Here is a 25,740-nt window from a genome sequence, read left to right as displayed (position 1 = left end):
ACTGTGCCCCTCTGCTACATGACTGATACTTGACCATGATATACTGTGTACCCCTAAACTGTGTCCCCACTACATCTATGACCGATACCTGACCCTGATATACACTGTGCGCCTCACTACGTCCATGACCGATACCTAACCCTGATATACACTGTGCGCCTCACTACATACATGACCAATACCTGACCCTGATATACTGTGTGCACCCCTAAACTGTGCCCCTCTGCTACTTGACTGATACCTGGCCATAATATTCTGTGTGCACCCCTAAACTGTGCCTCCCGCTACATACATGACCAATACCTGACCCTGATATACTGTGTGCACCCCTAAACTGTGCCCCTCTGCTACTTGACTGATACCTGGCCATAATATTCTGTGTGCACCCCTAAACTGTGCCTCCCGCTACATACATGACCGATACCTGACCCTGATATACTGTGTGCGCCCCTAAACTGTGCCCCCATTACATCAATGACCGATAGCTAACCCTGATATACACTGTGCCCCTCACTACATACATGACCGATACCTGACCCTGATATACACTGTGCCCCTCACTACGTCCATGACCGATACCTAACCCTGATATACACTGTGCCCCTCACTACATACATGACCAATACCTGACCCTGATATACTGTGTGCACCCCTAAACTGTGCCCCTCTGCTACATGACTGATACCTGACCATAATATTCTGTGTGCACCCCTAAACTGTGCCCCCTACATACATGACCGATACCTGACCCTGATATACACTGTGCCCCTCACTACATACATGACCAATACCTGACCCTGATATACTGTGTGCACCCCTCAGCTGTGCCCCCCCGCTACATGAATGATACTGTGTACATCCCTCACACCACTGCTGTCTTTCTTATTATTATTCCCCCTATTATCTTCAGTGTTACTGTTCTCCCTATTATTGCTTCTCCATCACCCCTTAGTATTGCTCCCCTTGCCATTATTACTCCCTCAGTACCCCTAATATTACTTTCCTTCCCATTATTACTCCCCCAGTACCCCTAATATTATTGTCCTTTCTATTATTACTCCCTAGCACCCCTAATATTATTGTCCTTTCTATTATTACTCCCTAGCACCCCTAATATTGCTGTCCTTCCTATTATTACTCCCCCAGTACTCCTAATATTACTGTCCTTCCTATTATTACTCCCCTGGTACCTCCAGCAATACCCTCATTCCCATTAGTGTCCTTCCTTTTATTGCTTCCAAGTACTCCCAATATTACTACCCTTACCTCTTTTTCTCCCCACTACTCCCACTGATACTGCCCTTACCATGGTTACATCCTAGTACCTACAATGTTACTGCTACTACTATTATATTACCCCTAGTGTTACTGCCCTGCCTATTATTTCTCCCAAGTACCCATTATTGCTCTTGAGTACCCCCAGTGTTACTGACCTGCCTGTTATTTCTCCTGAATACCCCCAGTCTTACTGACCTGCCTATTACTGCTCCCGAGTACCCCCAGTTTTACTGACCGGCCTATTCTTGCTTCCAAGTACCCCCAGTATTACTGTCCTTAACTTTCTTACTTCCCTGCAACCCCCAATGTTACCTTCTTTGCTATTATTACTCCCAAGTACTCCCAGTATTACTGTCATTACTCCCAATTCCCCATTATTATTACTCCCAATATTATTGTCCTTATCATTATTACTATCATTATTACTGTCCTCATAGTTACTCCAATGCTGCTTGCAATGGGGACATTGAGATTGAGCTCAGGTATGTATTTAGGGGTGGCTGCGAGGGAAGCTGCATGCAGAATGTTTTTTTACCTTACTGCTTTCTTCCTTTACACTAGAATGCTGTGCAGGAAATCCACATTCCATGCTCTTCACCCACACCGCATTCAAATCGCGCTGCCCTTGCAATCTGCAGCAGATGTCAGTGCGAACAAATGCAGCAGATCGCATGGCGCAAATGTATCATGCAAAGCAGTTGCCGTGCGTTTCCAAAAGCTGTGCATGCACTACTTTAGGTGCAGTCATTGTTTTTCCATTGACAAGTTGCTGTGATCTCTCCCTTTCCACTGGTGTATGAGGAAGGGGAGGAATACATCATGTCAACAATAGCATGTGATCGTTCTGATGACCAATCACAACAATCACACGGTACCAAGCACCTTCAGTCAGTATAAATACAATGGGGTTGATTTACTAAACTTTGCAAGTGCACTTGCTCTGTAGCTTACAAAATGAGGGGAACATCTTCTGACTTCCATCATCCAATCATATGTAAGCAGACATGCTTTTTCTTTATTTTCCTTGCATTGGATTGGGTATTCTTTGCTAAGTGATTATTCATCTCATGTTACTAAGCCCTGGCGCAACTGCACTTGCAGAGTAGATGCAAGTGCAGTTGTCATTGGACAAGATGTAAAATGACAACTCGGTTCTCAGGAATTATAGGACAGAACTGCTGCCTGGAGACTAGTCATGCAGAGCCCTATATAAACGGCACTGGGTAAATAACCGCCGTTTAAGAATACACCAAATTCATTAAAAGTGTAGTTGTCTTTTAGGCCTGGTTTACACCTATGCATTTTTTAGTGCATTTTCAGTTTTGCATAAACACACTACAGTCCATTTAACACGGTTTCCCATGGGTCACGTTCACATCTGTGCATTTTATGGAAAAGGCCAGGGACTTTTTTCTGGTTTTTGGTTCGATAGACTTCAGTGGATCAAAGACGTGTATTGAAAAATGCAAAATGCACCTGGTTATGCAAACTGCAACCTGCATAGGTGGGAACTAGGCCTTAAGCCATTTAATGAAAAGTGTACTTTGTGCATTATAGACAGCTAGTAAAGTATGCTCATGTGTTCTATACCCCAGTGTGTGTTTACAGTACAAATATTGTTGTATTTGGGTCGATACACTCCTGCCTTGTTTGAAAACTTCCTTTTATCCTCACAGCACTCATGAGATCTTGCCGCACCACCCTATCTCGGATTGGCTGTATACATGTTGTCAAGATGACTGTCCTCACAAAGATCTTATATTTCTTCCGGATCCCACCAGTTAGAGTCCCCATCTTTTTATCTGTGTCTTCTGCAGAATAAACATCTCTTTTTCATTTGGGCTTACAAGCGCCACAGGGTCTCGCATCTTACCATATATATGGTTGCAAGGTGGGCTTGGAGTTCCAAACATCGAAAATATTATCAGGCAGCACAAATCTCCCAGCTCACCATGCTTCAGGCTACATCTGACATCCCACTCTGGGTTCTTTTGGAGATTCCCAACTGTACACCGACCCCCATTTCCATCCTACTATGGCTCCCTCCTAAACTGCTCCCCCCCCCCCCCAATCAGTGCCCTAATCAGTCCCCTAATGGCTGATAGCCTGAAACTTTGGGACACGGTCCAGTGTAGGTTCATGTTCCTGTCTCTTCAACTCCTCCCTCTCTTCAATGTTTCCCATGTTTCCTCCCAGCCTGGAACAACCACATCTTCTTGTGGTGGCCTGCCCATGGGTTCTCACAGGTTCAACATTTTCACAGATCTCGCACCTTCTCTACAGGTTCTTCGATCCAAGAGACCCACAAAGCTCCTTCAGTTCAATTTTTACGCTACCTTCAATTGCTACATTGAATAACCTCTCTCAGACGCCATACTTTCCTGTATCAGAAAACAGTGATAGATGTTTCCGGGGATGTGGTCAACGAGGAGAAGCACTTCACATCTGGTGGTCCTGCCCATGCTAAGTGAGATTTGATTGAGGGTCTTTGGACTTCCACGTACCTACCTGAAAAGACGCTAAATTAGCGTTGTTTTACTGTCTGATCCCAGGCCTCTTCTCCTGTCAGCAGAAATTGGCCACTTATTTATTACTGCTAAACGTGCGATGGCTAGGGCCTGGAAAAAGCCGACTGTTTAGTTTGCAGAGGTAAAGAGCATCTTGACGACCGTCATGATTAATGAGAAGATGACTAGTATTCTCCAAGACTTTCCACGCTGAATTTCTGTAGGTGTGGGTCCCATGGTGGTCTTACGCGCTTCTAACTTTGCACCGACCAGCCTGGGCCTCTCTAATCCTGCCTCCTAGTCTGGGAGATTCCCCCCCCCCCATTCTTTTTTTTCCTACTGTGTCCCCTCTCACCTCTCACTTCCTCCTCCGTTATCTGACCCTCCCCCCTTTCTTATCTTTCTCCCCCCATTTTTGCCCTCCTTTTTGTTCTTGTGTGTCCAGTTTAGGTTTTGTTTATCCCAATTTTTGTGGATTGCTTTACGCCCCAGCCCCTGAGCCCTACGGCTCAGGCACCCTGTGCTGACCCCCTGATCTGGTCAGAGGGTTACTGTTGTTTAACAGTTTACACCTTAAAACACATTCTATATGTGTATTTTTATATTGTATTATGTTATGCCTACTGTTCATATCCCCTGTGCAGGAATATTACAGCTGTATTCTTTCTTATATCTCAATAAAAACATTGTACCAGTGACATGGAAATTTATAGATAGGCAACTCCTATCCTCATATTGATTAGTGGTTCCAAATTAATAACTACTGCAGTAGGGAACAGACACAAAAGATACGCTCAGCATCTTTCCAAATAACTGTTCTGCTTTATTAGCTTTATTTATTATGTAGGTATCACTTTAATATTACAATTGAACGTTTATGGTAACAAGGGGCGTAACATAGGAAGACTAATTCTAATCAGGACTCAAAATAATGTCAACCTGCAATGAAAACATTATTAGTGTGGTGTGCACAGTGAGGGCAGTGTGCAATACATACAAAATAGTATACAATTATATAAAGAACTTACATATTTCCTTTACTCCAGAAAACTTCCTTTTATAAGCCTAAATTTAAAATTTTTAAAGGGTAACTTCTTTTTTTCCATGAAAATAGCAAGTAAAAAAATAATATAGCATATACTAGAGCTGCACAAATAATTGTTAAGAATCGAGACTGCGATTCTATCTCCCTTGCAATCTTAAAGCATTTTCCCAATTCTATGCAGAGTTCTCTGCTCAAGCCAACAGCTGTCAAAACCACCCACCCCCCCCCCCCCAAAAAAAAAAAACAGGTAGTCTTTCACAACATTCCTCAGTCGCTGAGCTAACTATAAACATTGTAATGTTTTGTTCTTTAGCCCAAAGGAATGAAGTTCGGTCTGTAAATGAGGGAAGTTTAACCACTTAAAAGAGAAGTATGGGTTTGGGGGGTTTTCCCCCATCATACTTACATAGATATAAGCAGCATCGGTCCAATGCTGCATCTGTCCCCTGGCGCCTCTACACTGAGAACCAAGCGATTGAACATCGCCGATGGCTCGGTTCTCACAGCTCCCTGAGCAGAGAGCTGCTAACTGTCAGTCAGCGTCTCTCCTCTCCTCTCTGCTCCTCCACGCTCACTGGAGTGATGAGCTGTGGAGGGGCGGGGAGTGGGTGGCTCACTGAGAGGCTGAGGTGGGTGTCAGTCCAGGCTCCTGGCAGATCCAGACTTCCAGATTCGGGATGATGCGGTGCCTGGACTGATTCCTGAGACGTCAGCACAGAGCAGAATTTAGTCCGCTCTTTGCTGAGAACAGGTCAAAGGAGTACAAAACTAATTACACTCCTGTGACCCATAGGAGAAGCCCAGCCAAACAAGCTCAGGCTGGACTTCTCCTTTAAAGAATAAACCTTTTTCTGACGCTTTGTTTGTTTCAAGTTATTTTTTTGCTAGAAAATTACTTAGAACCCAAAACATTATATATATATATATATATATATATATATATATATATATATATATATATATATATATATATATATATATATATATATATATATATATATATATATATATATATTTAGCAGAGACCCTAGAGAATAAAATGGTGGTTTTTGCAATATTTTATGTCGCACTGTATTTGCGCAGTGGTATTTCAAATGCAATTTTTTAGGAAAAAAATACACTTTAATGAATTAAAAGAAAAAACGAAACAGCCCAATTTTTTTGTATAATGTGAAAGATGTTGTTACGCCGCAAGAATCGTGATCTTTATTCTAAGCAAAAAAATTGTGATTCTCTTTTTCCCAGAATCGTGCAGCTCTAGCATATATATATAATTGCTACCCAAGCCATATTGTAACTGAATGGTATTAAAATGACTTTCCTTTTCAATCTACAGCTTTATTATTTTCTGTAAAATTCAATGCAATATGGCTACCTGGAGGTAGTCTGTACACAGATGGTGTGCAGAATTTCCCCAGAAATGTTGTTTCCTGCTTCTGTGATTGGCTCGCTGATTTTCCCAGAAGTCTGCATTAAGGTACAAATCAGATTTTAGGCATCCCCTGCAACAAACATTTCATTTTTGGTGAGATAGTCCCAAGGGGTTACTCACATCTAAAGAGATGCAAACACCGCCACTTTCCTCATTAGAGCACTGTAGTAGCATTAGTTGATTAATATTGGAAAAAGTCACTCTTACTTAGATTCAATCGGCAGGCATCAAACCACTTTTTCATCAGAGCAGAAACAGGTAGGAATCTGCAACAAAGTTTGTTAACATCCTTGTAATGTACATAGATGACCCAGAGGGTATTGTTGTTTTTTTTATTAACAAAAATGGAGTTGTTCTTTAATTAATTACTCTTCATCCTCAGAATTCCTGCAATTGCTGGCACTGTCACATACGCATCATGAGCTGGGACTCTTCAGCTGCGGACAAGGAGGAAACTGCAAACACCGGCCCCTCCCTGGACTCCGAGGAGCAGCAAGAGAGGATCCAGGCAAGAAGGCTGCGCATCAATGCCAGGATCGAAGCCAAGAGACGGTGAGACACTACACACATCCAGATATCATAGACAAATTGTCCCACTGCCAGGTGACTTTTATGATTGGCACAAAATCTTCACTGTAATTTGAGATACCCTAAGTACTGAGTACCTTACCATTCAATCTGTCCTCTTCCTGCACTGTGGTGGAGATCAGGGGAGGACTGGAACTTTTTGGGAGGCTAACACAACCAACCGGTCCTTTCACAGTGGGGACAGATTCCAATGGGCTAAGAAAGGGGCACCACACACAGACTGCACTGCTGTGATTTGTGCTCATGGTGAGCAGAACTTTATTGTAACATTTTTTCACATTCACAATATGTGCTAAAAAAATAGGATTGTAAGGGGTGGATTGTAAATGGTGAAGTATGTTATGAGCTGAAAAAGGAGGCTGCTGAAAACTATACGGACCTACATTACCCACTTCCAGGATAAAACACAGGCGCCACTCTAAGTGCGGTATAAAAGAGAATTTAATTCACAAATGGGTATAGGAGGTACAGGGCTCCCTGTGCGGTCCAGATCCAGGAAGTGTCGGTGACCACTGGCCCAGCCCGCTCTGAGTCACTAGCAAGCAGCTCCAAGGATGTACTCCCTTCACGGACACTCGGCAGTTTGTGCCTAATGCCTTTTACTACCTTACTCTTGTGGGTACATATACCCGTTTGTGAATTCAGTTTACTTTTATACTGCACTTAGAGTGGCGCCTGTGGTTTATCCTTAGCTTTTCCAGATGTTGCTTCTTACCTTCCACTGGGCTGCCTTTTAGGTGCTAGTACATGGACTTTTTATTAGTCATTTTTTTTTAATATTCTCCCTAACCATCCCCATCCTCCATGTGTTAAATTGGCTGGTGTGCTAACACCGAGCCTGTTGCAAGCGCCAACTTATTTCTGTGTGTATTACCCACTTCCAGCCCGTCCCTTTAAAGTAGAACAGTCAGTTTTTTAGGCATCTCCATCCCATTGGGGAGATTTCCCTTCACTTCCTGTCCCATAGCCACAACAGGAAGGGAGAGGAAATCTCTCCAAAGTGAGGCAATGCTTGGTTGCCACCAGAACTAGCATCCCCATTGGAACACTTCTTCTCTATTCCTGTTCTGGTGAAAACCCTAGATTTGGTATTTTCTTTTACTGATAATGATAAACCAGACAAGGGGTTCTAATCTCTCTCCACCATATCCCCAAAAAAAAAAAAGCCTTAAATGATACCTTAAAGTGATATTAACTTCAGTTAATGTTGTTGAACAGGATATTAGAAAATGTATTTTGATGAGCGACTGCAGGGCTGATCAATATACTCTGACAAGTGGAAGAATCCCCGTTCTCGGAATACAATAACACAGCAAGGAGTATTCCTCCGTCCACGTTTGTGTGGATGAGGGAATCTGTTCTTTCTTTATTGCTCAGCTCACTGACTGATCGAAAAAGGTGATCCTTCTATGTCCAGCCTTAGATCAGCCTGGATTGCATCCTCTCACTTATGACTTACTACAAAGTTATTTTAATGACCAGCGGAGGGAGACTGAGAAAATGCTTCCTCTTGACTGCAGTAAACCAATGACATTATTCCCCCAGACTGCACTTCTAATGCCTGGTACACACGATCGGAATTTTGGTTGGAAAAAACTCTGATGGTTTTCCCAACGGAATTCCAATGGGATTTCACTCAAGCTGTCTTGCATACACACGACCACACCAAATTCCGACCATCAAAAACGTGGTGACGTACAACATGTATGGCGGGACTAGAAAAAGGAAGTTCAATACCCAGTAGCCATCTCGTAGTTGAATCTGAGCATGCTTGAGTTTTTGCGTGTCCGAATTGCATACGCACGATCGAAATTTCCGATAGAAAGTTTTTCCGTCTGGAAAACTGGGAACATGCTCTCTAATTTTTGCTGGCGGAAATTCAGCCAGCTAAATTCCGATGGAGTATACACATGGTCGCATTTTCCGATGAAAAGCTCTCATCGGTCTTTTGCTGGCCGAAATTCCGATCGTGTGTATGCGGCATTAGCCTTGGTACAGTCACCTTCTTTTTATTTATAAAAGGTGGAGCTTTGTTTGAAAAATGCCAATGTTGCTGTATAGCGGGGATATGCAATTAGCGGACCTCCAGATTTTGCAGAACTACAAGTCCCATGAGGCATAGCAAGACCCTGGCAGCCACAAGCATGACACCCAGAGGCATGATGGGACTTGTAGTTTTGCTATAGCTAGAGGTCCGCTAATTGCATATCCCTGCTGTATAGTGTTCTGTCAAAATGTATCATTGCAGACCTGTCGGTTGCTGAGTTGTCCACTTTAAAAGCATTTTAAATTCTTTGTCATGATGGTCAACAACAAAAAAAATCAGCTTGTTTTACAGTCGGTGTAAGTGACCAATCAATTCTCTTTTCTCTTCTGGCATTTAGGGAGGCACTTGGTGAGGACCCGGCTTCCATATTCGAGCAGAATGAAGAACAGCGCAAGAGTTACAAGCAGATTGAGGACAGCAGACAGGTGAGCCCAATGAAGGAAATGTTCACATATACGTAGTACTTCACATAAGTGGCATGCCTGAGGATTTATCTATACTGGTAATCAAGCATTCCATACATTTCTACATAGAGATCCACAACTGGAGTAGCCCTGTTAGTGGCCCCTTCAACTTAATATAGGCCCCTCTCAGACATTCCTCACACACCTCCTTCGTATGTTTTCAGGCCGAATTTCTTTTTTATATTGGAAGAAATTCACAGTTATGACAGATCTTAAAGTGACACTAAATAATATTCTTAAGCTTGGTTCCCACTACCAGTGTTCATTTTGGCAGCAAATTTTGATACAGTTTTAGCCTTGTGCCCCGTACACACGATCGGACATTGATCAGACATTCCGACAACAAAATCCATGGATTTTCTCCGACGGACGTTGGCTCAAACTTGTCTTGCATGCACACAATCACACAAATCTTGTCAGAAATTCCAAACGTCAAGAACACGGTGACGTACAACACGTACGACGAGCCGAGAAAAATGAAGTTCATTAGCCAGTGCGGCTCTTCTGCTTGATTCCGAGCATGCGTGGAACTTTGTGCGTCAGAATTGTGTACACACGCTCGTAATTTCCGACGGATTTTGTGGTCGGAAAATTTGAGATCCAGATCTCAAATTTTGTGTGATGGAAATTACGATGAAAAATGTCCGATGGAAAAGAGACCCCCCCCCCCGAATGATAGTCGTTCCTTATGTAAAAATCCTTTGTTTATGCTGCATAGATGTCTGTTCGCAGAACTTACCCTTCCATAGTGCTATTTCTTCCATCCTTACACTTTTGGTTCTATGTTTATTTTTGTCTCTACTATTTTTAAATTTTTTCTTTCTTTCTTTCTTTCTTTCTTTCTTTCTTTCTTTCTTTCTTTCTTTCTTTCTTTCTTTCTTTCTTTCTTTCTTTCTTTCTTTTCTTTTCTTTTCTTTTCTTTTCTTTTCTTTTCTTTTCTTTTCTTTTCTTTTCTTTTCTTTTCTTTTCTTTTCTTTTCTTTTCTTTTCTTTTCTTTTCTTTTCTTTTTCTATTTAAATTAATTTAGACAGACCATACTAGCTTGTTGCGTTATCTTGAAATGTTCTTTGATAATATGTTATACTCTGACTCTTCAGTTCTGTTAGACTGATGTCTCCAAACGTCAGTTTTTTCTTTTTAAGCTGTCTGAATGTAACTTTAGACTCGGTTCACACCAGACGCGGCACGACTTGCCGCGCCGCGACCTGACAAGTCGCCCCCGTTCTGTACTACGGAACCGTTCTAGTAGGAGCGACTCGAGTCGCTCCGACTTAGAAAAAAGGTTCCTGTACTACTTTTGCGGCGACCTCGGGCGACTTGCATTGACTTCTATACAGAAGTCATTTTGCAAGTCGCCGCTGAGGTCGCGACGCGGCAAGTCGTGCCGCGTCTGGTGTGAACCGAGCCTTAATGTTTATGTTCCTCTTACTGTGTATGTTTTTGGCAATGTTTTGTCACTTCTGTATGACCCAAAAACTCTTTAATAAATATACAATTAAAAAAAAAAGAAAATGGTCCGATAGAGCCTACACGCTGTCGGAATTTCCGACAACAAGCTCCCATCGAACATTTTCCATCAGAATATCCGACCGTGTGTACAGGGCATTAGTCTTAGGACTAAAATGGCATTTTAGTTTTAGTCCCATTTTAGTCTTCTGCAATTATTTTAGTTTTAGTCGTATTAAGTCGACTAAATATGCAGTACATTTTAGTTGACTAAAATGTCCTACCTTTTAGTCGACTAAAATCTCCAGTATATTCTATTTGACTAAAACTAATTTCCGTTGTCTAAAATCGAATGGGTGTAGTTCAATTTTAATGCATTAGTTAACAATTCTCTACAATTTGCAAACTCATTATATACTGCTGGAGTGAAAAATCAAATATGTTATTTTCTATTACATTGAGCTGTGAACATGCACTACAGACCAGTGTCAAATTTCAATTTAGTTTTAGTCTTAGTCTTTTAACTTAAATGGCATTTAAGCTTTAGTCCCATTTTAGTCTTTTGACTAAAATGCCATTTTAGTTTTAGTCATAGTTTAGTCATCTCAGTTGTTTCTGTTTTATTCGTATTTTAGTCGAATAAAATAATATTCATTTAGTTGACTAAAATATTTTAGTAGTTTTAGTCGATGAAATTAACACTCCCCACTACTGCTACTACTAAAGTAGCACAGGACCCTTTCCCAAATTGCATCACAGCTGTGATTCATTGATGTGTACAATGAAAAAATGTATGTAAAGTGAAACTGTTCCAGAGAAAGATCAGGTCTCCTCCAATGTGCTGTGGGGCAGAACTCTGTAAGACTACTTTCACAAAGGGGTGTTGGTGACGGTAAAGTGCCGCTATATTTAGCGGGGCGCTTTACCGTCGTTTCAGCAGCGCTATGCAGCCGCTAGCGGCCAAGAAAGGGTTAAAACTGGGTTAAAACTGCCCGCAAAGCGCCGCTGTAGCGGCCCTTTGCAGGTGGGTTTGCAGCGCTGCCCCATTGTTTTCTATGGGAAGGGCTTTAGGAGCGGTAAATACACCGCTTTTACAACGCTCCAAAGATGCGGCTTGCAGGACTTTTTTGACTGTCCTGTAAGCGCACCGCTCCAGTGTGAAAGCCCTTGGGCTTTCTCACTGGAGAGACAGCAGCGGCTGTTTCAGGGCGCTTTGCAGGCGCTATTTTTAGCACTGTAGCGCCTGCAAATGCGCCTCAGTGTGAAAGGGGTCTAAAACCTCAGAACTGGATAGAAAGAGATGCAAAACTTTTGACAGTTAAAATTGCTCTCTTATACAGTATGTATTTCATTTGTGTATTGAACTGTTTTGCTAGAGTTCAACATTAAAGTGTTTGTTAATCCATATTATGAAGTCTATGCCAGCCCCTCTATTAGAGACTGGCATAGCACACTGTACCTGTCTTTTTTTAAAAAGAGGCTTGTAAATACTTGTTTAGAGCTTTATTCAGGCCAGTCACATGACTCGCGGCTGCTGTACCACTCCAATGGATGGCTTCTGCAGGAGAGGCCGAGATCTCCCTCTGACGTCAGCCGGGGAGATTACATGGTTGCTCAGGCTCTCTTGCAGTAGCCCTGGAAACTGGCCAGAGAGTGACGTGACCGGCCTGAAGATCTCACGATCTGTATTCACAAGCCTCGTTTGTATAAAAGATTTATACAGTTAGCTATGTCTGCCTATGAGATGAGAGCAGAGGGGATAGCGAAGGGATATAGTCTGACCACGGTGGTCAGGGCTCAGCAGCCCTGATTTTCGTAGTCAGCGCAGAGAGGGGGACACAGCAAGTGGAGGGATCAGGGAGTTTTTTTTTTACCATTTAGAAGGAGGCAGATTACACAGCACAAGCACTGTGCTGTTTAATTTGCTTTAAGGGACCAGGATCTGTTTTTTGGGGGGGTTAACAAACACTTTTGTGTGGAACTATGGATGCTACATTGCCGACCTGTCTTAAAAAGCTGGTTGCTGGCTGTCATGATACTGTCATGATTACTGTGTAATTTACTCAGAACTAATCTGCAAATCAGGAGTTCAAATCTCACTCTCAGTCTCAGTCCCTTTTCATTCTGGTGATAGAATGGTCAAGTTGAAGCAGAAGCATTCTTGCTAGAGTTCCCTGAAAACCTATTGTACCGTTGGGTGGTAGCCCACCTTGCTCTGGGTATAACTCAAATATAACTAACATGTGGACTGGAAGTATGAAACTTTTCAGGGAGTGTAAGAGGACACAGGGCCATGTGATGAGACTGAAAGAGAAGGGGTTTAACCTTAAGCTGCGCAGGGGGTTGTTTCACTGTCAGGGCGGTAAGGCTGTGGAACTCTCTTCCACAATCTACGTCCTCCTAGAATCTTGCTCCCATGCACACCCCTGGGGCACCTGGGAACATCTGTGACCGCTGGGTCCAGAGGACCCGGCGCATCATGGATCACGGTAAACGGCCTCTGTCAAATGACAGAGCGATCACTTGTAAACAAACCAGCGTCACGCTGGTTCCTCCCTCCCCTCTCTGTACCGATCAGTACAGTGAGAGGGGGAGAGATGGCAGCAAAAAAAGGACAACAATTTAATTTGGGTACAGTGTTGCATGACTGAGTAATTGTCATTCAAAGTGTGAGAGCACCGAAAGCTGAAAATTGGTCTGGTTAGGAAGGGTGTTTAAGTGCCCAGTGGTCAAGTGATTAAAGGGGTTTAAAGGTTTTTTTTTTTTAAATAACAAACATATCATACTTGCCTCCACTGTGCAGTTCGTTTTGCACAGAGTGGTCCAGGTCCTCCTCTTCTGAGGTCCATCAGTGGTGCTGGTGGCTCCTCCCGCATCAAGTGTCCACATTGGAGAAGCGCTGTCCTTGGTGGACACCCGTGCGGGCATGCTCCTGAGTCTGGCATCTGTGTCCATTCACTCTGCCCCGCTCCCTGGTGCCACGTCATTCTTTGCTGATGCGCTGCTATCAATCTAGCCAATCACGACACGAGACACCAGCTAGAGATGATGTGCTCGTCCCCGAACGGAGGATGACAGCGTTCAGGTAAATAAAACGGGGGGGCTGGGGAGCTGCAGCACTACAGAATCTTTTGCACCTTAATGCATAGAATGCATTAAGGTGCAAAACCATGAGGGTTTACAACCCCTTTAATGTTCTCCTTGCTGCAGTGGAAGCTGTACTTGAACAACTACAGTGCAAGGATCTTCCTGTTTCTGTTTCATTAAAGGAGACGTATTGTGGCAGTGAGTTAAAATGGCTGACATTTGAACAAAATGGTTGCTTCTGATATAATATTTTTGCTTGTAAAAAGTTCTGAGTAAAATTTTATACATGCGAGTATGATTAGCAATTCCAAAACACTTGCATCCAACTCCCCCTATCCCCTCCTATCTTCTCGTCTGAGAAATCAGGATACAAAGCAACCCTATTGGTGGCTAATAAATTAAGAAGATAACAGACTGCAGTTGTTGTGCACTAACAAGCTCTTTAGGGGTTTACGAAATGCTTTAGGAATGTCTATATAACTAGATATATAAATGCTGTAATTGCCCATAAGCTTGCACGTTGCTCCTTGGCGTGAGCAAGAGTTGAGTGACGTTTTCTAGCAAAATAAATAGTTTGCTTTCCTGCAAGTCTACTGTCCGGAGTCCATTACTGGTTTCCCAGTATTAATAGTGCTTTTCTGCTGCTACAGTATAGCCAAAGCTCTTTTGGCTGTATGTCTCCAATGGATCACAGGGGTGCAGTTCATTCTGCCTTTTCAGCCAACAGCGGGCTAAAGTCTGCTGTTGGCTGGTGTTACTCAGCCTGTCCAGGCTCGTAAAAGATCCCTACTTTATAGTCAGGATCCACCCAGAAGCCTGGACCAGCAGCTGGCTCAACCTCTCAGTGAGCCGCTGGGAAACTTGGCCAGAAGCCCCCACCCCGTCCACAGCCCGGAGCTATAGTGAGCTCTGGAGGGGCAGAGCAGAGAGCCGGTGACTAATAGTCACCACTCTCTGTTCAGAGTGGAGGGGGAGAACTGCTGTTTGAACGCTCAGTTCTGGGTGTAGAGCCAGCGGGGGGCAGCTGCAGCTGGGTTCGGTGCTGCAGCCATCTAGTTGAGTATGATTTATTTATTTTTCTGTAAACGAATACTTCTTTTAATTCGGTGGTTTTGTGATTTTTCCACTTCTCCTGCTACTTCCTGAACATTACCCTCCAGCCAGCCAGATCTCCATTTATCAGAGGGAGCAGCTCTGATATTGGGAAAGAAGGACATGCCTCCACCAAAATGGATACCTCCCCAGAGGGGTACAGTGCAGAACAAGTGAAGGGTGGTATAACTCGGTAATGGGGAAAAATCATCTGCAGATTAGTCACCAGTATTTTCTGTTGGCTGTCTTTTGCCCCCTGCTTGTATTTTTGTGGGCCCAGCTTCTACATTTCAAATCTTTCGTATAATTGTATTTCAAGGACTACTCTCGGCTTCCCCTAGCTGTACAGCAACCAGTGGTGGCATCAAAGACTATGGAATCTCACTGTCAAGTTAAATGGAAAGTTAAAAGCTATGCCAATTGTCTTTTTACCACAGAGACTCGGTAAACTGGTGAGTGACGGCACACAGCTGGTGACAAATATAGAGATTGCTGCAGATGCCAGAGAAACCCAGCGGCGGGCTACAGAGGAAGAGCTGAAGAGATTGAGGTATAGAATGAGTTCATTTATTTATTTATTTCAGGTTCTTATATAGTACCCTCAATTTACGCAGCACTTTACATATATATTGTACATTCACATCAGTCCCTGCACTCAAGAAGCTTGCAATCTAAAGTCATGGGTCACATAGTAGGGCCAATTTAGACAGGAGCCAAATAACCTACCGGCATGTCTTTATAGTGTGGGGGGAAACTGGAGTACCTGGAGGAAACCCATGCAGGCACAGGGAGAACATACAAACTCCAGGCAGGTGGTGCTGTGGTTGGGATTTGCACCGTCAACCCCAGTGCTGCACAATGGACATGCTAACCACTCATTTATGCATGTGTTTTTTTTTTGTTTTTTTTTAATACTACTATACTAGGCAATGTTGTGGTGATTTTAACCACCCCCAACTTGCCCACATACTAATATTGCCTAGTATGCAGGCAGCATAACTGTCTCTAGTAGATGTGTTTCAAATTTAAGCAGTTTTAAACCCTTACATATACCCAGTGAATTGACTATCCTCAGGTGATACACAGAGACAAAACAAGTCCTCCTACATACCGTATATACTCGAGTATAGGCCGACCCAAATATAAGCAGAGGCACCTAATTTTACCACAAAAAACTGGGAAAACATATTGACTAGAGTATAAGCCTAGGGTGGGGAAAATGCAACAGCTACTGGGTAAACAATGCCCATCTGCAGCCTCACTGCGCCAATTTGCAGCCTCACTGTGCCTATTTGCAGCTTCATTGTGCCCATTTGCAGCCAGTACCTTTGATTACTTATAGACGGAACACTGATAGCCCTTGTACACACGATCGGACATTCCGACAACAAAATCCGTCGGATTTTGTCCAACGGAATTTGTCCGAAACTGGTGTTGCATACACATGGTCGGACAAAGTTGAACGTGATGACGTTATTTCATTACGACGGGACTATGTTCAGGCTAGTAGTCAATAGCTTTGTTCTAGGAATTTGATCTGAGCATGCATGGCACTTTGTCCAATCGGAATTCTCTACACACAATCGGACAAAGTCCGATCGGATCATATTGTCGGAAAGTTTTAGAGCCCAGCTCTAAAACTTTGTCCGTCGGATATTCCGACGGAAACAGTCCGATGGAGCCCACACACGGTCGGATTATCTGACAACACGGTCCGATCGGACATTTTCCGTCGGAATGTCCGACCGTGTGTACAAGGGCATACAGTTTCCCAGCATTGTATCAGTGTTCCTCTATCACGGACGAGGAGGAGGCGGGGCTGTGTTACAATGGACATCCGCCGAACAGACTGCCTAACACAGCGGGAGACACCCACCGCTTTAGTAACCAAAGGTATGGCTGCTGTATGACTCACTTGAGTATAAGCTGAGGGGGGAATTTTCATCCTAAAAAAATGGGCTAAAAAACTCGTCTTATACAACGAAGTTGGATGGGACCAATTTAATCTTAAACTGTGTAAGGGATTCTTTATTGTATTAGTGGTATGGATGCGGAACTCCCTTGCACAGTTGTAGTGCCAGTGGAGAGTGGAGATAAATAACAAAATCTATTAGCCATGTTTCTTAGCAAACAGAATGTACAAGGATATGGAAATTGGAAATTGGTGTCTTTATTCAGCCTTACCAACTCAGAGAAAGAAAGGAAAACTGCTCACTGACCCAGTGCATGAATATGTGGATGAGTGTGTCCTCAGCCAGTGCTGCACCAGCCATGACCTCTGACATGTTTCGTCCTGGACACCAGGGCTTATGACCAAGCTGGCTTTTGACCATGGCTGGAGCAGCACATATAATGCACTGGGTTTCTCTGATGATGCTTCTACACCCCTAAATGGTGCATAGGCGCCTGCTCCCTTCACTGCACCCGGTGGGGAGAGCTGTGTCTTGACTTAGAGCCGCACTGCAAGTTATACCTTACCAACTCGGCAACTATGCATACTAGCAGTGCAGAGTTTGCTTTTAGCAGTGTCGGTGTGAATGATTTGTAGGTAGATAGTCCTCTGTTGAAGAATGATAACCTGGACCTTTTCTGTAGATTCAAGTGTGGGCTTCTGTGGCTTTCAGTAGGATTGATGTGTCCTGTGTGCTCTGTGTTCCTCCTCCAGGGTTGAGAAGATAGACAATGAAGCCAAGAGCAGTTATGAGAAGTTTCAGACGATCACCAAGAAGTGGCTGCTAAGCCGGGAGAAGCAGATTCCTCAGGAGCTTTGGGCTCTACTGAACTCTCAGCAAAAACAATGTGCACAGCTGATTGAGGCCAAGAACAAGCTGATTGGGGAGCTGCAGCAGGTGGGCACAACTGACATTGGGATTATGTTTTCTACACCATTACCAGGCCACGCTCTGCAAAAGTTTACACAATTTTTTTGAAAGACAGGTTTGTATATTTTCTCCCTCCATCCCCATCTTGCCAGCTGCATATTGAAAGGCAGTGCCAGCTGTCAATCAGGCAGCGGGGTTGATCCTGGCAATATTGTTGCAGTCTTTCTTGTGCTTGGTGTGGCTCTGCCCTGCCAGCTAATAGTGGACAATAGCCCCCTATATGCTGACTCTGGGTCACAAAGTAGTAAATGTAAATACTAAGGTAAAAAGGGTCACAAAGGTAAATGTACTACTGTGACCCACAAAAGAAAGATGGCCATATTTCTCATTTAAGTTATTTTCATATATATATATATATATATATATATATATATAGTAGAGGGTCAGCCTGGGGCAGGGTTAAGAGGGGGTTAATCGAAGAGGGCAGGTACTTCCCCTTTAGCACACCTGACAATAAGCAATATATATATAATCCTGAGAAACTAATAAATATTTCAGATATGACATACAAAAGTATTGGAACACCTGCCTTTACACACACATGAACTTTAATGGCATCCCAGTCTTAGTCCGTAGGGTTCAATATTAAGCTGGCCCACCCTTTGCTATAGCAGCTTCAACTCTTCTGGGAAGGCTGTCCACAAGGTTTAGGAGTGTGTCTATGGGAATGTTTCACCATTCTTCCAGAAGCACATTTGTGAGGTCAGGCACTGGACAAGAAGGCCTGGCTTACAGTCTCCGCTCTACTCATTTAAAGTAGAGGAACAGCATCTACTCATTTAAAGACCTGCAAAAGTAAAGGCATAATGTGCTAGTATGTATCGAAGCCCTGGTTGTCTCAGCTGAAGGCTACATCCATCTTCGACCGTCTTCCTTCCGGGTCCACGGACTCCGGTTGTGTGACTGGCTGGCCGCATACGAGCCACCAGTCACGACACAAGGCTTTGAAGAAACGGCATGGGCTGTCAGAGTGCGTGACCTTCAGAGCGCATGCACCAATGACATCATTGGTGGCATATACAGTAAATATCTCCTAAACAGTGCAAGTTTAGGAGATATTTAGAGCACCTATAGGTAAGCCTTATTATTGGCTTACCTATAGGTACCAACAAACCAGGGAAGTTTACCTCTTTAATAAACCATCTTCAATGCCAAGAGCCATAATTGAGGATTATTATACTGTAGTGCACTCATGTAATCACTGGAGAAACAGAGCACAAACTGAACAAGGCAGGCAGACCCGATATACAGTAGGTGCAGCTAAGCACTTCCCATCCCCCAAATGCATGCAAGTCCAGTCAAGCAATGCGCAAAGCAGAATGCACAGCTAAAGGATGCTTGTTACTCTTAGTTTATGATCCTGGTTTGGAGACATATATTCGTCTCACTGATACAGGCCTGTGATTATAGCTCTCAGAGTGCAGGGAAATAAAAGTCAGACCTTCTATTTACAAACTTGTTTGTTGCCCCTTGATGTATTAAAAGAGCAGTTTTACGTTTATTGATATTCATTTGTCCAGCGCAACATTCAAATTTTCGAAAAGCATTATAGGAAAAAGAGGTGAGAACAAGCTAATGAGCACTAAAACATAAATAATGTGTCAGTCATAAATAAGCTTCTAAGATGGAAGAGTTGTAAGAGCAAATCAATGCAGACTACGTTACATGACTGAGGACATGTTTGTGCACTGATTGTAAAGAGGTTTAAGTATTTGTATATGGACGCCTGAACTTTTTTAGGAGCTGAAGAGGAAAGATGATCAGTATGTCAAAGATCTCAAGAAACAGGCCGAAGACATTGACCTGCTGATTGAAAGGATGGAGGACCAGGTGAAAAGCCTCATTAAGACCTATCGGGAAGAACTCTTGCTCATCGAGGTACAGCCTACCTTGTCCTTATCTCTATTAGTAATACTTAATTTGCTGATGCTTGTACCAGACTTAAGAAAAAGTACATCTTTTGGAGCATGTTACACGTTACACCTGTATCTGGGGCATTACCTCTAACATGCTCCAGCCGCAGCCCCCAATCCCCTCCCCTGTGACAGCAGGCTGGGGCTCTTCTCCCCCCACCCTCTGTCACATTTTAAAAACCGCGCGGCTGTGTGGGGCTCTACCTGTACAGCTGCATCATTGATTCACAGTAATCTGTGAATTAATGAACTACAAGTACCATCTTCCACTACAACAGATGACTTGTAGTTCTCAATTACCCTATATACTCGAGTATCAGCCGACCCAAATTTAAGCCAAGGCACCTAATTTTACCACAAAAAACAGAAAACTTATTGACTCAAGTATAAGCCTAGGGAGGGAAAATGTAGCAGTTACTGGGTAAATAATGCCCATTTGCAGCTTCACTGTGCCCATCTGCAGCTTCACTGTGCCCATCTGCAGCTTCACTGTGCCCATTTTCAGCCTCCTTGTGCCCATTTGCAGCTTCACTGTGCCCATTTTCAGCCTCCTTGTGCCCATTTGCAGCCTCACTGTGCCCATTTACAGCCTCACTGTGCCCATTTACAGCCTCATTATGCCCATCTGCAGCTTCACTGTGCCCATTTTCAGCCTTGATGTGCCCATTTTCAGCCTCCTTGTGCCCATTTGCAGCCTCCTTGTGCCCATCTGCAGCCGTACCTTTTTGATTGCTAAAACAGCAGGTGTTATGTAGCGGCCGTCCATTATAACAAAGCCCTGCCTCCTCCTCATCTGTGATAGGCGGAACACTGATACAGTTTCCCAGCATTGTATCAATGTTCCTCTATCAGGGACAAGGAGGAGGTGGGGCTAAGTTACAATGGACAGCACTGAACAGACTCGCTGTTTTAGCAATCAAAGGTACGGGTGCAGATGGGCACAGTGCATCCTCACTCGAGACCCCCACTCGAGATCCTGACTCGAGTATAAGCCAAGGGTAGGTTTTTCTGCCTAAAAAAATGGGCTGAAAAACTCTGCTTATACTCGAGTATATGCAGTGATTGTGAGGGTGCTGATGAGCACTCTTGTAGTTCATTGACAATTCCTCCAGCTTTGAAACAGAAAGCCTGTACACAGATACGGGCAGAAAGCTGCAGGCAGTGTCTTCAGAAGCCTGACATTGCACCTTTGATCTCCTCATCGCAGGTGCAGTGTTCTACAGGCTTCTGAGAAAAAAAACTCATGAATGTAAATGTTATACCTGCAAAAATATGTGCATGTATTATTTTTAGGTTAAAAGGTGAACCTAGCCTTTAACTTTTTAGAAGGGTTCATTCAATTGTTACATTTTTACTGGGGTCAAACCGATGTTCATTTTCAACCATAGTAAGGATGGAAGATTTTATCAAATGATTGAATTTCTAATTGTGTATGTGTTTTTTTTTTTTGTTTGGGAAATTACATTTGTTCCAAAAGTTAAAAGCAAACAACATTTTTAAGTACTTTTGAATGGATTGAATGTCATGGAATGCACTGAGAAATACGAACATTTGTTCTAAACATCTCTTCATGTTTGTCCAGTTTTAGACAACCTGAATTATTTGAACATTCATGTGGTATAACTCTTGAAATATCATTTTAGGGTGAACTCTTAAATAACTACAAGCCACTGCTCATTGGCATTTTGCCATTTTGATAAATAACCCTAACTGTTTCATTCCCCATCCTAACCTGTACACTAAACCTCAATTCCCATGTTTCGTAGAAATCATTTGAACAAGAACGCAGAGAGTTGTTAGACAAGGCTCGAAAGAGGTGGGAGCAGGGCATGCAGAGTCGCCAGGACAAGGAGGTAATGAATTCCATATTTCTGAGTAAGCATTTTAAAAATATAAAGTGTTATTAAACCCACTTGATTAAAAAAAAGGGCTGCAGGCGAGGGATGAGCTCAGATGTGTTCAGATCCTAGTCTGAACCCACCTGACCAAGCCCATCAGGAAGCTGTAACAGTACTGGGCCAATCATAAGCACCCGAGGCATTCCCCACCCTGCAGTTATGCGTATACACATTACTTGGCTACGGGCCCAGAAATGCCCAAGCTGGAGATGATTGGCACAGTACAGGTGACAGCTTCTTGGCAAGCTCACTCAGGGAAGATAAGCCTACTGAACACAATTTACCAAGTGTTCTGTGTGCTTTCCTGACAGGAACTACCATGTGTGCTTTCTCCTGACGAGGAGCTACTTCCCAACCTCTCAATTCTGTATGTATTGACATGCACAGACAAACCCAAAGCCCATGACATCAAGCCTTTCTCCAGTGTCTCTCCCAAAGCAGTTGTAGGACAATGGCTCCTGAGGTTCTTGTTGTTGTTCAGTCGTTTGGTCGTGTCCGACTCTTCGTCACCTCATGGACCGTAGCGCACCAGACTTTTCTGTCCTTCTCTGTCCCCCAGAGGTTGCTTAACTTCATGTTAATTGTTTCGATGATGCTATCCATCTTGTTCTCTTCTCCTTTTTCCTTCCATGTTTCCCAGCATCAGGGTCTTTTTCCAATGAGTCCTCTCTTCACATTAGGTGGCCAAAGTATTCCAGTTTCAGCTTCAGGATCTGTCCTTCCAGTGAATATCCAGGGTTGATTTCATTCAGGATTGACTGGTTTGATCTTGTTGCCATCCAAGGTACTTTCAAGAGTCTTCTCCAACACCATAGTTCAAAAGCATCAATTGTTCGGCGTTCAGCCTTCCTTATGGTCCAACTTTCACAGCCGTGTGGTACTACTGGGAATACCATAGCTTTGACTATATGGCACTTTGTCGGTAGGGTGATGTCTCTGCTTTTTATAATGTTGTTTAGGTTTTTCCATTGCTTTCCTCCCAAGAAGCAAGCGTCTCTAAATTTCATGGCTACAATCACCGTTTGCCGTGATCTTGGAGCCTAGGAAGATAAAATATGTCACTGTTTCTATTTCTTCTCCTTCTAAATGCCAAGGAGTGATTGGACCGGTTGCCATTATTTAAGTTTTTTTAATGTTCAATTTCAGGCCAGCTTTTGCGCTCTCCTCTTTCACCTTCATTAAGAGACTCTTTAGTTCTTCTTCACTTTCTGCCATTAGTGTGGTATCATCTGCATATCTCAGATCTCAGGTTGTTGATATTTCTCCCTGTGATCTTAATTTCGGAGTGTGATTCATCAATCCTGACATTTTGCATGATGTACTCTGCATATAAGTTAAATAAGTAGGGTAACAATATACGTCCTTTCCGCACTTTATTATCAATTTTAAACCAGGCAGTTGTTCCATGTGCTGTTCTAACTATTGCTTCTTGACTTGCATACAGTTTTTTCAGAAGACAGGTGAGGTGATCTAGTATTCCCAATTCTTTCAGTATTTGCCACATCTAGTTGTGGTTTTACGGTCGAAGGCTTTACTGTAGTCAATAAAGCAGAAATAGACATTCTTCTGGAACTCTCTTGCTTTCTCCATGATCCAGCGAAGGTTGGCAATTTCCTCTGCCACCTCGAAATCCAGCTTGTACTTGTGGTAGCTCTCGGTTCACATACAATACTGCTGAAGCCTAGCTTGTAAAATTTTCAGCATAACCTTGCTAGCATGTGAGATGAGTGCGATCATATTGTAGTTTGAACACTCTTTGGCGCTGCCTTTCTTTGGTATCGGAATGTAAACGGACATCTTCCAGTCTTGTGGCCATTGTTACGTTTTCCAAATGTGTTGGCATATTGAGTGCAGCACTTTAACAGCATCATCTTTTAGGATTTTAAGTAACTCAGATGGGATACCATCGCGTCTGGTAGCTTTGTTATTAGCAATTCTTTCTAAGGCCCACTTGATTTCACTCTCCAGGATATCTGGTTCAAGGTCGGTGACAACATCATCTCTACAAGTCTGTAAAAGGACAGGGCACTCATGATTTTTGTCTAGATGGCTCTAGAGCAGGGGTCTCAACCTGGCGGCCCTCCAGCTTTTGCAAAACTACAACTCCCATCATGCCTTTGCCTGTGGGAATCATGCTTGGAACTGTCGACCTCGCAATGCCTCATGGGACTTGTAGTTTTACAACAGCTGGAGGGCCACCAGTTTGAGGCCCCTGCTCTAGGGACGTTGTGACAAGTAGTCCTGATGAGGTCATGTGACACTTCTGTGAGGATTTTTTGTGCTCACTACCCAACCCGAAGTTTAGGGAAGTGACCCTGAGCAATCCAGGACAAGTGCCTTTAAATAGTATAAAATGTAAGTACTAGGCCATATATTAAAGCAGAACTAAAGTCCCGCTGTTAAAAAAAAAAATGTGAGCAGGCAGGCTTTTATTTTAGAAGTGACATGTACTGTCTCTTCTTCAATAAAATGCCCCCAACCTGCTTGTTCGCCATCTCCTCCAGCACTGTAAACTGAGCTGTGCATGTGCAGCTCAGCTTACAGTCTCGGGCCAGTCTCCGAGTGCCAAGATGATGACCTCCTGTGCATGCGCAAGAGTGCCGCCATCCCACGCCGGCCAATGAAGACGCCTGTAAACCAGTGCTCAGAAGATACTAGCGCCAGTGCTGGACCATTGCACATGTAGGTACAGTGCTAAATTTATTTTATTTTTTTGCATATTTGTCACACTTAAATAATTCAGATTAACAAACACATTTAAATATTACACAAAGATAACCCGAGTATATATATATATAAAATGCAGTTTTTATATGATGATTTCATTTATTAAGGAAAAAAGCTGTACAAATCTGCCTGGCCCTGTGTGAAAAAGTAATTGCCCCCTAAAAATAATAACTGGTTGTGCCACCCTTGGCGACATCAACAGCAATTAAATGTTTGCGATAACTGGCACTATGTCTATCACATGGCTGTGGAGAAATTTTGCCCCCTCTTCTTTGCAGAATTGTTTTAATTTAGCCGCACTGGAGGGTTTTTCAGCATGAACGGCCTGTTTAAAGTCATGCCTCAGCATCTCAATTGGATTTAGGTCTGGACTTTGACTAGGCCACGCCAAAACCTCAATTTTTTTTTATTGAACAATTTAGAGGTTGACTTGATGGTGTGTTCTGGATCATTGTCCTGCTGCATAACTTGAGCTTGAGGTCACAAACTGATGGTCGGACATTCTCCTTCAGGATTTTTTGATAGAGAGCAGAATTCATGGTTCCATCAATTATGGCAAATCATCCAGGTGCTGAAGCCTCAAAGCAGCCCCAGACCATCACACTGCCACCACCATGTTTGACTGTTGGTATGATGTTCTTTTTATGAAATGTGTTAGTTTCACGCCAGACGTAACGGGGCGCACGTTCCAAAAGTTCAACTTTTATCTCATCAGCCCACAGAATTGGACTGATGAGAATTACTTTTTCACATAGGGCCAGGCAGGTTTGGACAGATTTTTTCCCCTTTAATAAATTAAATCATCATTTAAAAACTGCATTTTGTATTTACTCTGGATATCTATGTGTAATATTAAAATTTGCTTTATGATCTGAATAATTTAAGTGTAACAAATATGCAAAAAAAAAAATCAGGAAGGGAGCAAATACTTTTTCACAGCACTGTATGGAGAGTTTACGCTTTCTGGAAAAAAAAAATATTAAAGCGAAGTTCCAGCCATTTTTGAGTTTATTAAAAGTCAGCAGCTACAAAAAGCGTAGCTGCTGATTTTTAATAAACACACACTAACCTGTCCTACGATCCAGCCTGAATCCTCACTTCTCTCCCTCATCTCTCCCCAACGCCGGCATTGCAATTGTGGGCACCCGGCTGTGACAGCTTTGGACTTCACAGCCAGGTGCACACTGCGCATGCGTGAGTCGTGCACCTCCTCAATGGCCAGGCAATCTTCTGGGTCCTGTGACATGTCCCAGAAAATTGCAGGGAGGGAGAGAGAACTACATTTTTTTATTTTCTTTTTTTTCCATTTTGTTTTTGGATATATGTGATCATTT

General features: G+C 43.1%; 1 protein-coding gene across 1 annotated transcript in view; it reads left to right on the top strand.

The window, feature by feature from the left end:
- DRC1 (dynein regulatory complex subunit 1) overlaps positions 1-25,740 on the top strand; it is a 63,057-nt gene that overhangs the window by 2,758 nt on the left and 34,559 nt on the right. The window contains exons 2-7 of the mRNA XM_077489003.1: positions 6,645-6,814; positions 9,235-9,322; positions 15,424-15,536; positions 17,652-17,835; positions 19,609-19,746; positions 21,548-21,634. Of these exons, the coding sequence (XP_077345129.1) occupies positions 6,681-6,814; positions 9,235-9,322; positions 15,424-15,536; positions 17,652-17,835; positions 19,609-19,746; positions 21,548-21,634 (744 nt within the window). The 5' untranslated portion in view covers positions 6,645-6,680. The remainder of the gene's footprint in view (positions 1-6,644; positions 6,815-9,234; positions 9,323-15,423; positions 15,537-17,651; positions 17,836-19,608; positions 19,747-21,547; positions 21,635-25,740) is intronic.

This window comes from Lithobates pipiens, unplaced genomic scaffold (assembly GCF_037356315.1).
Source record: "Lithobates pipiens isolate NorthernLeopardFrog02 unplaced genomic scaffold, aLitPip1_a1.2 Scaffold_18, whole genome shotgun sequence".
NCBI classification, from domain to species: domain Eukaryota; kingdom Metazoa; phylum Chordata; class Amphibia; order Anura; family Ranidae; genus Lithobates; species Lithobates pipiens.
The sequence above is the reverse complement of the archived record's forward strand: the minus strand, read 5'-3'. Positions and strand labels throughout refer to the sequence as shown.